This window comes from Peromyscus eremicus, chromosome 1 (assembly GCF_949786415.1).
Source record: "Peromyscus eremicus chromosome 1, PerEre_H2_v1, whole genome shotgun sequence".
Classification (NCBI taxonomy): Eukaryota; Metazoa; Chordata; class Mammalia; order Rodentia; family Cricetidae; genus Peromyscus; species Peromyscus eremicus.
The window spans coordinates 161,701,193-161,714,356 of record NC_081416.1 but is presented as its reverse complement, the minus strand read 5'-3'; the positions used below and the strand labels follow the sequence as shown (position 1 = coordinate 161,714,356).

Below are 13,164 nucleotides of genomic sequence, written 5' to 3'. Positions count from 1 at the left end.
GTGCTCTTCCAAGTCTTTATACTAAGTCTGGTCTCATGATTCACACACAATCCATGGTGGACTCCTGACTTTCCAAAGTATATATCATCATGACTTAGACAAAAATATTCCAGTGATTGTAGAATATGATGTCTTGAAGAGAAAAGATTTAGAAAAGTTTCTGAGAGACATACACTTCATTTCAATGTGGACAAGGTTTGCATGAAACATACCTTCATGGGGGTTACACTAATCAATAGATTATTATATATAGAGAGATAGTTAATATTACATATTAACTATCAAATGCCAGTAATAACATTATGCTTAATAAATAATATCTCATGCCAAGAGACAGAAAATGATTTTAAAATTAAAATGGCAACTGGTAATTTTAAAACAATCCTTGGAAAAAGAAACTTAAAATTAGCAAATACTAATTTTGTTAGGACTTTCATATTTATGATTACGTTTCTTAAGTATCATTTTAGAACTTACAAAGAAATATCAAATTATAGCAAAAGGCTGATTCAGCTTTAGAATATTCCCCAAGGGAAATGAGTAAATGGTCCACCAGAAATGGTTGTCTGTCTATACATATGAAATGAATTTCAAATATGAAATGAGCAAACAAAAAACATGGGAAAATATTAACTTGTAAATTATACATCTTCACATACCATTGCTCTGAAATGACTTAATTTTATCCATCCAAGGTTTAGATCAGCTTTGGAAATACAACTACTGATTGACATAAGTTCATAGGAGACACATCCATAAACAGAGTGTTTATTAATAGGAATTGGTTTTACAAACCCACCAGGATTCAATTAAAATAATTGCAGTGGATTTGCATGGTTTAACACATGAAAATTATCTAAAAGACATCTAACTAAAAACTTTTCTCACAGATGCATATATATATATATATATATATATATATATATATATATATATATATATATAAAATAAAATGAATACATGTGAGGATGTATGTGCAAGTTAGAGATAGGTTTACAAGAATTTTGACTCTCTCATTCAAGTGGCTACAATGTTGAAATGGCATGGGTGACATTCCAAATGTTTACAATGTTAAAATGGATTGTTTTATAATCAACACATACTTTTAACAGAAAACAGTATGTCATGCCATCACAGTGGTAAGTTAAAACACATAATTACCTGAATTTTTGTTCACTATAAATCAATCTGAAACATCCCTAGCAGCAACATTTTTAACTCACTTCAGACTGCCATCCAAATGCTAGGTCAGTTATGACCTGACAAATATTCTTCCCTTGGGCCAGCAATGTTCACAGGAAAATGTTAACTCGTGTCTGCTTTACTCCAGAAGCAGGCTATACCAGGCTGACTGTAATTCCTGAGTTCAATTCTAAGCAGTTTTCTCATGGAAGAGACAACATTCCCCAAAGCTTCTGGAAATAAAAGGACAATAACAGTTCATCACAGTGAAAAACCTTTAGATAATTTTTCAGGAAAACCAATTTGCCAGTGTACTAATACAGTATCTTCTCTAGTAAGATAGATCAGTAATAGTATCTTTAAATAAATAGAATATGTTCGGGTAAGGGTTGGGAAATTTTTCTACTGTTCTAATGAAAATTTTACAGTATGATCCTAAGCTCAGTAGATCTTAGTGAAATAAGTCCTATAAGATTTGACACAACATCCAATGACATCTCAACTCAGTACTCAGATTCTATCATCCTTAAAACTGCAACTCAGAGAAAGTTGAGTGCAGCTCCATGTGATTTCTTAAAAGCTTGATGTCACTCAGGCAACAAAGAGAACACTAAAATTTTTCTGAGAAGACTAACCCTTTACTCACGAATTTATAAATTTCCACCTTTCAACACATCTCTAAATTATTGTGCTTTGAGACTAGATCGGCCATAGAGCTAGGGGAAAACGAAATATCATTTTCTACTAAAAGAGTGCAGCAATAAAATGACTCCTAATGACATTCTGCTCTACTCAGACCACTGTCATCCTCAGTCATCATTAGAGAAGCTCCCTCTGCAGAAGATGGGAATAAATACAGAGATCCACAGTTGAACAATGTGCAGACAGTAAGAGACTTCAGAACACTCAGTTCTAAATGTGATGTCTCCATCAAGTCTCTTTCTTTGGGACTCAATAAACTGAGGAAGAAGAGGTGGGAAAATTGTAAGAGCCAATGGGAATGGAGGACACTAAGGAAATAAAACCTTGTAGACACAACAGGACTGATGCACACATAAACTCACAGGGTCTGTGATAGCATACACAGGTCCTGAACACGTCTAACCCAGATGGGGTCCCAGCACTGTGAGAGGAAATGGCACAATGCCCCCAACCCCAACCCAGAAGATGATAATTACTCAAAAAGAAAAATTAGTTTTCTCCAAGGGAGTCTCACTGGGTAAACAAACTACAGTTAGGAGTAGGTCCCATCACCTTGCGCAGCCTTGGAGCAGTAGGGAGGGGCTCGGCTCACTCCCCATGGGACCCTTGATTTGGAGGATGTGGGGCGGTGGGTGGCTTGGGAGGGAGGGCTGGAGGGTGAGAGGAGGGAGGAGGGGGATCTGTGAGTGGTATGTAGAGTGAGTAGAAAATTTCTTAATAAAAAAAATGAAGAAAAAAAAAAGAGTATGTCCCATGCCCAGAAGTAGATGGCCAACACAAAATGAACTCAGTGGTATTTTGGAGGGTTTTTTTATTTTATTTTTTGTCTCATAATGTTTTGTATGGGTGTTTTTTCTGTTTTAGTTTATAGTTTCTGGTTTTGTGTTTGTATGGGATGTCTGTGTGTGCAAATAGGTGTATTTCTGAATGTATATGTGTTTCTTGTGCTTTTCCTTTGGCTTTTTCCTGTTCATTTGTTTATTTTGTTTTCTTCTTCTTCTTCTTCTTCTTCTTCTTCTTCTTCTTCTTCTTCTTCATCCTCCTCCTCCTCCTTCTTCTTCTCTTCTTCTTCTTCTTCTCTCTCTCTCTCTCTCTCTCTGTCTCTCTCTTTCTCCTAAATGCCTGTTTGTTTCCTAATAAGAGATAGCAAGAAAAGGTGTGGATTTGGGTGGTTGGAGAAGTGGGGAGAAGCATGCACCTGAAATTCTGTTGCCCTCACATCTCTCCATTATGTCCTAAAATTATCTGAGAGTCCAAGTTTCATAAAGTAACCATTTCTTATGATGGAAAATGATTTAGTATTTTCTTAATGTGCTTCTTCAAATCTTTACAGAGCTCAGAAAAGATGAGGATCTGAACTCAAGCAAGTTTTGAGGAAACTTATCTGAGTAAACTAAATTAAAGGTTATTTTGACAAGACAGTCAGATGGCAGGAAGGAACGAAACAACACTTATCACAGGAGATTCTGTTACCACAGCAAAGTGGATCCGTTAAAGCAAACGGCTGAGGACATGGACAAGGGGAAGGGACGTTCTCTGTGTTGCTCAGTGCTCTAGACCTCGGACACCTGTGCACCAGTACCGCCTTACTTTACTGGAGAGCTGCAGTCTCAGTTTTGTGTGGCTGACCCAGATGCAATGGGAAACACTTATACACAAGTCATTTCCAAGTCATGGACCTGTGGTGACTCACCTGGGCTTTTCACCACCTTAGTCTCCCCAAGAGTGTCTGCTGAAGGGGTGGGGGTTATCTCCTCGATGGCTTCCTGTGGGCCACACACCACTGTTTGTTTCACAGGTGTGCTTCCTCCTGAAGGCTCTTCAGACTTTGTAGATGTTGGTGTCAGGCTGGGGCCCACCTTTCCACGACTCATAAGTCTTTGTAGAAGAGAGCTGAATTTGGGGAAGTCTCGGGAGTTTTGTCCATGATTTTTTCTATGCTTCCAGAACGCCTTGTTTTTTGCCTCTTCCTCTTTTCTTTTCTTCTACAGAAAGAAAAACAGATTTAGGTTACGTCTTCAAATCCCAGAAGAAAAAGCCTTACCAGCAAAAAAGATTTTCGAAGTATAGGTCTGTTTAGGTCTGACATCTCAGCATAGGGCTCATGGAGCAGCAGTTCTATGGAGAACAGCCACCACCACCTTAGTCAGTTCCTGTATAGCCTTCTTCAGTAACAACCAAGTCTCAATATTCTCAGTGTCCTACTGCACTTTGTGTGTGTGTGTGTGTGTGTGTGTGTGTGTGTGTGTGTGTGTGTGTTGGTTCACCTGGATAAAGTGCATGTGTGTTTAATTGAGTGTGGAGCCTATCCATTGCATCACAGACTCACTGAAACAACAACACAACACAACCCCAGAACACAGGCTGAGCAGGTGACACACAATCCTCCTTCCTCCATGCTCACACACTGACCTTATCTAGGTAGCCTTCATACTCCTTAGTATGATTTCTTCGGAGTGTGAATTTAAGGCTCTTAACTTTTTCATTAATGTTATTTATAGTCTGCAATACAAAACAGAAATGAAGAATTAGAACAGTTCTAATGTCAGAAAAGAGAATAAGAAAACAAGTGGGGAGAGGCATCAGTATCTCATACATGACTTGAACCCCATTTCCTGCCATCCCTCTCCTCTGTACTGCTATGCTGAGGCAGCATCAGCTCCCATCATACCCAGGGTCCTGATCTGTTGCTTTTTTCTAAGTAGTTCACTGCTGTTCTGGAGATTTTAGATCAGTCACATAGACAATGAAGACTCACCTTGTTGATTTTGGATCTTATTCGAGCTGAAAGACACTTATTCGGGCCTTTTCTGAGTTTCTCCATAAAGAGTCTAAAGGAATAGAGCAGAGTGACTAAGATGGACAAAAAGTTACAAGTATCAAAATGAGGCCCTGAAGAACTTCAGGGTTTGAGAAGTTCATGGAGTGAGTAAAGGCACACCCTGAAATCCCACATCCCCTTATCCCCCAGTGCCTGGAGAGAGAAAAGTCTTCACTCTTCTATCTACTGGTACATTCAGCAAACATCAGCTATCAAGAAGTATAAAACAACCTCTGGAGGCATCACAATCCCTCACTTCAAGCTCTACTATACAGCTAAAATAATAAAAACAGCTTGATACTGGCATAAAAACATGTGGACCATGGAACTGAACTGAAGACCCTGACATTAATCCACACTCCTATGAACATATGATTTTCAATAAAGAAGCCAAAACTGTACAGTGGAAAAAAAGAAAGCATCTTCAACAAATCGTGCTGGCATAACTAGATGTCAACATGTAGAAGACTGCAAATAGATCCATATCTGTCAACGTGCACAAAACTTAAGTCCAAGTGGATCAAAGACCTCAACATATATCCAGTTACTCTGAACCTGAAAGAAGAAAGTAGGTAGTCTCAAACGCATTGGCACTGGAGATCACTTCCTAAATATAACACCAGTAGCACAGACACTGAGAGAAACAATTAATCAATGGGACCTCTTGAAACTGAGAAGCTTTTGTAGGGCAAAGGACATGGTCAACAAGACAAAACAACAGCCTACACAATGGGAAAAGGTCTTCACCAACCCCACATCTGACAGAGGGCTGATATCCAGAACATACAAAGAACTCAAGAAATTAGATATCAAAATAGCCAACAGTCCAATTAAAAAATGGGCTATAGAGCTAAACAGAGAATTCTCAATAGAAGAAGCTCAAATGGCTGAAAGACATTTAACGAATTGCTCAACATTCTTAATCATCAGGGAAATGCAAATCAAAATGCCTCTGAGATATCCATCTTACACCCGTCAGAATGGCTAAGATCAAAAACACTAAAGACAGCTTATGTTGGAGAGGATGTGGAGAAAAGGGAACACTCCTACACTGTTGGTGGGAATGCAAACTGGTACAGCCACTTTGGAAATCGTTATGGCGCTTTCTTTAAAATTGGCAATCAACCTCCCTCAAGACCCAGCTATAGCACTCCTGGGCATATACCCAAGGAATGCTCCATCATACCACAAGGACACATGCTCATCTATGTTCAAAGCAGCATTATTTGTAATAGCCAGAATGTGGAAACAACCTAGATGCCCTTCAACTGAAGAATGGATAAATGAAATGTGGTACATATACACAATGGAGTACTACTCAGAAGAGAAAAACAATGACATCATGAGACTTGCAGGCAAATGGATGGAACTAGAAAACATCATCCTGAGTGAGGTAACCCAGACTCAGAAAGACTCATGGTATGTACTCATAAGTGGATACTAGATGTAAAGCAAAGGATAACCAGACTGCAACTGACAACTCCAGGGAGCCTACCTAGTAAAGAGGACCCGAAGAAAGACACAGGGATCACCCAACGACAGAGAAATGGATGAGATCTACATGAGCAAACTGGGGATGGGGGGGGCGGTAATGGAGATCAAGGGTCAGGGGAAAGAGAGCTTAAGGGAGCAGGAGATCCCAGCTGGATCAGAAACACAGTGGGAGAAGAAGGAAAAAGATACCATGATAAATAAAGACCCCGTGGGAATAGGAAGAAGCAGAGTGCTAGAGAGTTCCCAGAAATCCACAAAGATGCCTCCACTATAGACTACTGGAAATGGTCGAGAGAGTGCCTGAGCTGACCTACTCTGGTGATCTCAGGGCTAAATATGACTGGTGAGACCTTTACCATCATTCCCTTCCTCAAACACACAATGTTCTTGTCATTAAGACTATAGGAGTCATTCCCTGGGGACAGCTCTGCAATCTTATTCTGCCTACCCAAGTATGGTGAACAGCTCAAGTACTGTGCTGAGCCACTCCAACACTAGGTGGTCCACAGCCCAGTCCTCTGGTGGCTGTGTAGCTACAGGAAAGGCTAACCTCTTTGCTATACCAATCAATAGGCTACAGGATGTAGAGAAGAGGAATCTGGCTCTGCCACACACAGCAATAAGCCTACGACTGGCTGCCTGGGTAGAGATAGAGCACTCAAAACACTCACCAGTGCAGACACATCCTGTTCATCTGTCAACTCTTTTGTCTAAAAGCTGGGCCCTGTGGACACAAGCTCAAGAACTCTCCTACTCATGAAGTCCCTTATATGGGATACCACCAACTTTGGTACTCATGTCTTTGAACAGTAAGGAAAAGCATGTGTCAGATCTGCCAGAGAAATCTGTCATCTGATTAAAAGATGACTTTTTCAAGTTCCATATGGTCAGCAAGGGTAAGAAGCATGAAGAGGAGGATAGGATGAGTGAGGGATCAGTCATGGGAAAGGAGGTGGAAAACTGCAGGTTCTCACGTTGAAAATTTGTGATACATCACAAGTGCTTCCTCTGTGAGGCCTTGATTTAGCAGGACTTCTGCTTTTATCTGATAGGTCTTCAGTTCAAGGTAAGATTTCCAGGAAATGTTATTATTGATGTAAATATTCTCCAGAGAGCTTAAAAGTTGGAACTGCTCTTGGGTCAGAAGAGTGGCATTGTTATGTCTGCGAATGGTGCTCCTGATCTAAGAAAAAGAGAAGATGGGGAACATCAAAATGCATCTCCTGCCATCCTGCCATTCTAACAGTCTAGAACACACAAACATGCACACGCACACGTGCACACGCACACACGCACACATACATCTCCCTAATGAAATTAGAGTAAATAAAACACCACATTGGTGATTCAGCTCAATAAATGTATGAACAAACCCAGCCTGGGATCCTCTTACTACAGTAGTAAAGAGGTAGAGTTGGGAATAAGGATGTCTGTGTCCTTTGAAAACAATATGAAGGAGCTCTTGATTAGCATTTAACCTAAGGAACAGACCTTACACACATTCAGTGAGATTCGCACTAGAAGACATATGTAGCTATGAGTGGTTGTGCACACATCAGAGGATTGTGCTTAAGCATAAACCCAACAGTTACCACACGGGCTTCTCCTGATGATACCAAGGCAATCAGAGAGCACCTAAGCTTGGAGGAAACCCTATTCATGCCTTCCACAATGCAATCCCAGCTGGAAGCAAAAGGATTTGTGATGGGGTGCCCAAAGTGATTTAATTAGTATTTAGGATACTCAAGTCTCCAAGAGCCTTTGTGAGACAATGAGCAAGGAAAACTCAGTTCCTGCTATTTAAAGATTCCAGGAACTAAGGCTCAGAAGCAGCAGAAAAACAAAAAAAAACCTTTGGGAACTGTGAGCTCCGTGGACCACAGCATTGCACAAGCCTTTCTTGAACCTTTCTTGGCTGTCAGTGTCTTTGAGAGCAGAAGTGTAATGAATTCTAGAGACAAACTGCTCACACTATTGACCTGCTTTCTGTGATCACACTTCTGATGAAAGACAAAGTAAGACATGTCCACCAGGGAGAAAAAAAAGTGAGGTTCGCTAGTTTAAACATAGAAAAGGGCACCAGGCTTTTACATTTGCTCCATAGGATTACATACAAATGACCTCTCTTTTCAGCAGCAATGAGACTTACCTTCTTTGGAGCTCCAGCAATGAAAGGTCCTTTAATATCTGGACAGCTCTGATGGTCTGTGAGCCAAGGTGTGAGAATATCACCTGTTACCAGATACAAGTAGTTAGGAAAGGAGCTACTTTGCTTCTCCAATGATCAATATTAGTTTATGTTAATTTACGTATTGCTAACTCACTGACCATGATGGCCATGGAGATACAGGCTTTAATCCTGCAATTTCATGGCTGAGATAGTAGTTACAACCTGAATTCTATTTTAATTTAAAAACTGGGATTAAATAAATTTTTTCAAGAGTTTACAAAGGAGATCAATTCAAGATGGCAGTGGTTGTTGGCATCCACAGGCCCATGGAGCAGCTCTAAGGAGCCTGAGAGACCCAAGGAGGGTCAGATTGGAGATAGGGCAGCAGAGGATGAATCTGAGAGAGCACAGAATCTCAAAAACAACTAAAACATGGTAGGCCGTATGGGAAGATGCTTTTAAGAAGTGGTCTCATGAAATTGAAACAAAAAAGAAGAAGAATAGCAGAGCAGATTCCATACATGGGCCAGAGATAAGTGAACCTACAGCTGCTGAAGCTCACACTAATGGAGATGGAGAATGGTTCATTTTCTGGATTGGGTTAGCTCAAAAAGCCTCCAGAGACTGTGCTGTAGCTGGAGGCCATGTTGGTGTCCATAAACCATGCTGCCACCAGAAACCATATGGAAGTCAATGAGCTGTGCTGCCACTGGCTGTTCCGGGTAAGGAAGCTTCTTTTGCAGTGGTAACAATGACTGTAGACTCATAGTTGAGAATGCGAAACCTATCACAGAAGCCTTTTCCCACCTTCAAATAAAAAAGGAAGCAGTCTAGACAGTAAGCCACTGAAGAGAGTCCTTAAATTGTGATAAAGATGCTGAAATGTAGCTCTTTTCAGTTGATGTCTTCCAGCAGGAGATGTGGCTGTTGAGTGTGGGGAAGGACTCAGTTATTTTAAAGGGGCTGGCCAATGAGACTTTCACCATGCTCCAATGACTACGTGGAAAACACAAATTAGAATTTATGTATTTTTTTTCTTCTTTTGGGCAGGCACAGGGTGGGAGAATGCCTTTGGAAGGAATAAGAAGCTATTTTGATCAGGTGCATTATATAACAATGCCAAATAATCAGTAAAAATATGTTAGGGCCGGGCGGTGGTGGCGCACGCCTTTAATCCCAGCACTCGGGAGGCAGAGGCAGGTGGATCTCTGTGAGTTCAAGGCCAGCCTGGTCTCCAAAGCGAGTTCCAGGAAAGGCGCAAAGCTACACAGAGAAACCTTGTCTTGAAAAACCCAAAAAAAAAAAAAAAAAAATATGTTAGAAAAAATGTACAATGAATAGAAAAGATTCCCTTAAAACTCTACAGGGATTTATTTTTAGGGCATGCTCTCCAGGAACTCGTTATGCAACAGAGGGTGCTAGCCATGAATTAGTGGTTACTCAGCTATCTCAGCTCCCAAGTGCTCAGGGGACACTCCTGAATAAGCAGTCCTGACCCTGAACTACTTTTAGAGAGTTTCTTTGGGGACCACAGCAGGAGACACAGTTGCTCATGTGCCCTAGACAGTCCCAATTCTCTACCCTGAAGGTCCTGTCCTGAGGGTTGCTCACTGATCTCTAGGTAGGACACAGCTGCCTATCCAGCCAGCTCCTCCAAGGCAACCCTACTCATGGATGAGTGGCAGATGTGGCCACCAGTTCCTCTCACATCCCAACACTACTGCTCAACAGCACTAACATGGAAATGCTAACGTGGAAAACTGAGTGGAGGGTTGATGCTGCTGCAGTGGAACATCTTGGCTCTGAGTGTGCCTATCTACACACCTGGCTCTTTCCCTACTTCTGTGGAAATGCTCTCAGGAACTACTTGAGTATTTTGTCTACACTGAGCTCATAAACACTTAACACTTCAGTGAGCCCAGAGCCCAGTCTGTCAGATATTCCACTGTGGAATGTAAAGATCCATTTAGTGAGAGAGGAAATGTTCTGTCCAAAATCATAACCCCACATAGATCAGGGATAAGATTCTAGTTAGGACAACAGCTTCTAGTTCAGTATTCTACCCATGATTCCACACTTTCTGGACTCCTCAAAGTGTGTGGGAAAATTGAATGAAAGAAATGTTTCAATTTCTTTACTTACCAGACATTGTTGGGAAGATAATAAAAACACAGTTATAAGAATCAGATAAAGAGACAAAAACACTGTCTGGATTCTGAAACAAAAAACCCACATGTCCAGGGTCAGAGATACTGGACACTGAGGAAAATTAAGTTTGTCAGCATCATAAAGACCAAAAGACCATTCAGGTACTGGTGGGCTGAGAGGTAGAGTGATGTCATAAAACTACACTGGTACCCTAGTCAAAGACTTCTTGAAAAAAAGAGCAAATAAATTAGAGATGCAGACCTGAGTTTTGTTGGGTTCCTATCTTTTCTTTGTACTTCTATGATTCCTTATGATCTGCAAGTCTGTACTCTAGTGAAGACAATGACTGTGAAAATGAAGAAGCAGCTTCAGTTTGAAAGCTGATCCTGAAGGCTCATAGGCTCTGCCACACATTCGACAATTCATGTGTTCTCCAGAGGTCAGAGAAATAAAGGACCCAGCACTTTCTCTCAGTCCTTTCTAACTGAGCTAGCAGTGTGTGCAGAAAGAATTCTATTTTCTTATTTTTTTCAGGAATAAGTTTGTCTTTGTGACTGAAGCTGGCTTGAGATTCACCATTTATCCTACATTTGCCAACAACCAGCATCAGTCCTCCAGCTTCAGCCTCCTGGGTGCTGAGATTTCACCTATGAGCCCAGACACTCAGATCAGAATTGTTATGATATATCTATAGCATGCTTATTTTCATATTTTTTCTTTTTTTTTTAGAGACATGGTTTCTCTGTGTAGTTTTGGTGCCTGTACTGAATCTCGCTCTGTAGAGCAGGCTGGACTCGAACTCACAGAGATCCACCTGCCTCTACCTCCCAAGTGCTGGGATTAAAAGCAGGCACCACCACCCAGTTCATTTTCATAATTGTTAAGCATCACCAGTATTCAAGAAAACAGCAGAGAAAAAACAAACACAAAAGGTTTCTTTCCTGACAAGTTTGCTGTCCTAGTTACACATTTTTCCAGCCTCAGTTTACTTCCTGGTCTACTAACCTACATGTTCACTAAATCCATCTCTGTTTGCCCTGTGCTGAGCAAATTACTCAATCACCAGAGAAATTTATTATTCAATGAAGTCTTTTGGCTCCCTTCAGCATTCAGTCCCATAAATCCTATGTTACCATGGTTAACACCTCCAAGTTCCATGTTCTCCCTTTCCTCCATTCTATTTTATCCCCCACCACTGCATTTTTCTGTTTTCTTGACTATCTCCAGGTCCAGGTGGCCTGTTCCTTTTTGTAAAAAGCCCCAAAGTGCTCTTCCAATAGCTTCAGCCTCCCTGCCCTGTGTTTCTTCCTCCTCTCTAGTTCTCTTTTAACTAGACAGAAGACTCCAAATATTGGGAATGCTGATTTTTAAAACTCCATTGGTTTTATTGTATTTCTTCAAGAATGGTCTTTAACACCCAGGCTATCACCAAAGTCACTGTGCAGCTAGAGACTGGCATGGTCTCCTTGATTCTTCTGCCTCTGTCTCCCAAGGGCCAAGATTGCAGGGGTATGGCACCATGCTCTGACTAATCACATTAGGGGTTTGTGTTGAGTCTGAGCCAGGGTTGTACAGCTATCTGAAACTGCACAAAACATGGGTGAGGAACTTATTATCAGGAAGGTGCCTGTCATTGTCCCAGTGTGCAGGTGCCAGAGAGAGCACAGCTGCTCCTGTCGTTCACTGTATCAAACAGTCCTGCTTTAGCAGGGACAGCAGACTTTCCTCGCCCCCACTGCTTTAGGATACATGTGAGGACACAGAAGAGGGAGGGACATCTGCCTAGCCAGAAAAGGTCAGCTCATCTCAGCTGCGAATGGAACACTGCCAGACACACTCTCGAGTTCCCTTGTATTTCACCACTAATGTTGACCAGCACCAACTGTGAAGTATCATTGTGGGAAACTGTGTGGAGGGAAGTGTCTTGGCCCTCAGTTCTCCTCATTACATACCCAGCTCTCTCTCTCTCTGCTTCAGCTGAAACAGTCCCAGAAACTTTGATTTTCTTCTCTATGTCTTGCTCCTAAACACTCAATACCTCAGAGAACCCTGAGCCCAGCCAGCCTGTTATCTCACCAAGGAAGGTGAAGGAACATTCACTGAGAGGATGAGGAAATACTCTGTCCAAACCTCAACCCTAGGGAATGTCAAAGATGAGACCACGTTAGGGCACCAACCTCTTGTTCACCACTTTCCCCTCTATCCCACATTGTTTTTATGCTTCCCAAGTTAGTGAGCTGTCCAATTAAACAAACATTAAAGTTTCTTTTCCTACCTGACATCTTCAAGTCAGGAACAGAACAGGAGTAGGATCTGGATAGAGGGATGGGGACAAAATAGGAGTAGGGTCTGGGTAAAGGGATGGGGACAAAACAGGAGTAGGATCTGGATAAAGGGATGAGAGAGTGGGTTGTTAGGTTTCGCAGTAAAAAAAATCACGTCTGTGCAGGATCAAAGATGCTCAGTACTGAGGCACATTTGGTCACACACGGCAACCTCAAGACTCAATCTGGTGCTGATTGGTTGAGGGAGGAATGATGTCATAAAGCAGATGAAAGAAAGCCAATAGGATTCCCAGAAGCCATGTTTAAAAAGGGACAGTTGAAAAAAAAAAGCGACAGTTGGACACCTGCAGGAAGACTAGAGC

General features: G+C 41.5%; 1 protein-coding gene across 1 annotated transcript; it reads right to left on the bottom strand.

The window, feature by feature from the left end:
- Nucleotides 1-3,518: 3,518 nt before the first annotated feature.
- On the bottom strand, nucleotides 3,519-13,020 carry LOC131922481 (STAM-binding protein-like). Its single transcript, XM_059277287.1, has 7 exons — nucleotides 12,957-13,020; nucleotides 12,793-12,830; nucleotides 8,349-8,431; nucleotides 7,174-7,382; nucleotides 4,643-4,715; nucleotides 4,297-4,386; nucleotides 3,519-3,869 (listed from the first exon to the last, which is right to left on the bottom strand). Exons 2-7 carry the CDS (start codon nucleotides 12,797-12,799, stop codon nucleotides 3,534-3,536), a joined length of 798 nt encoding a protein of 265 aa, XP_059133270.1. The 5' UTR covers nucleotides 12,800-12,830; nucleotides 12,957-13,020; the 3' UTR covers nucleotides 3,519-3,533.
- Nucleotides 13,021-13,164: the final 144 nt, after the last annotated feature.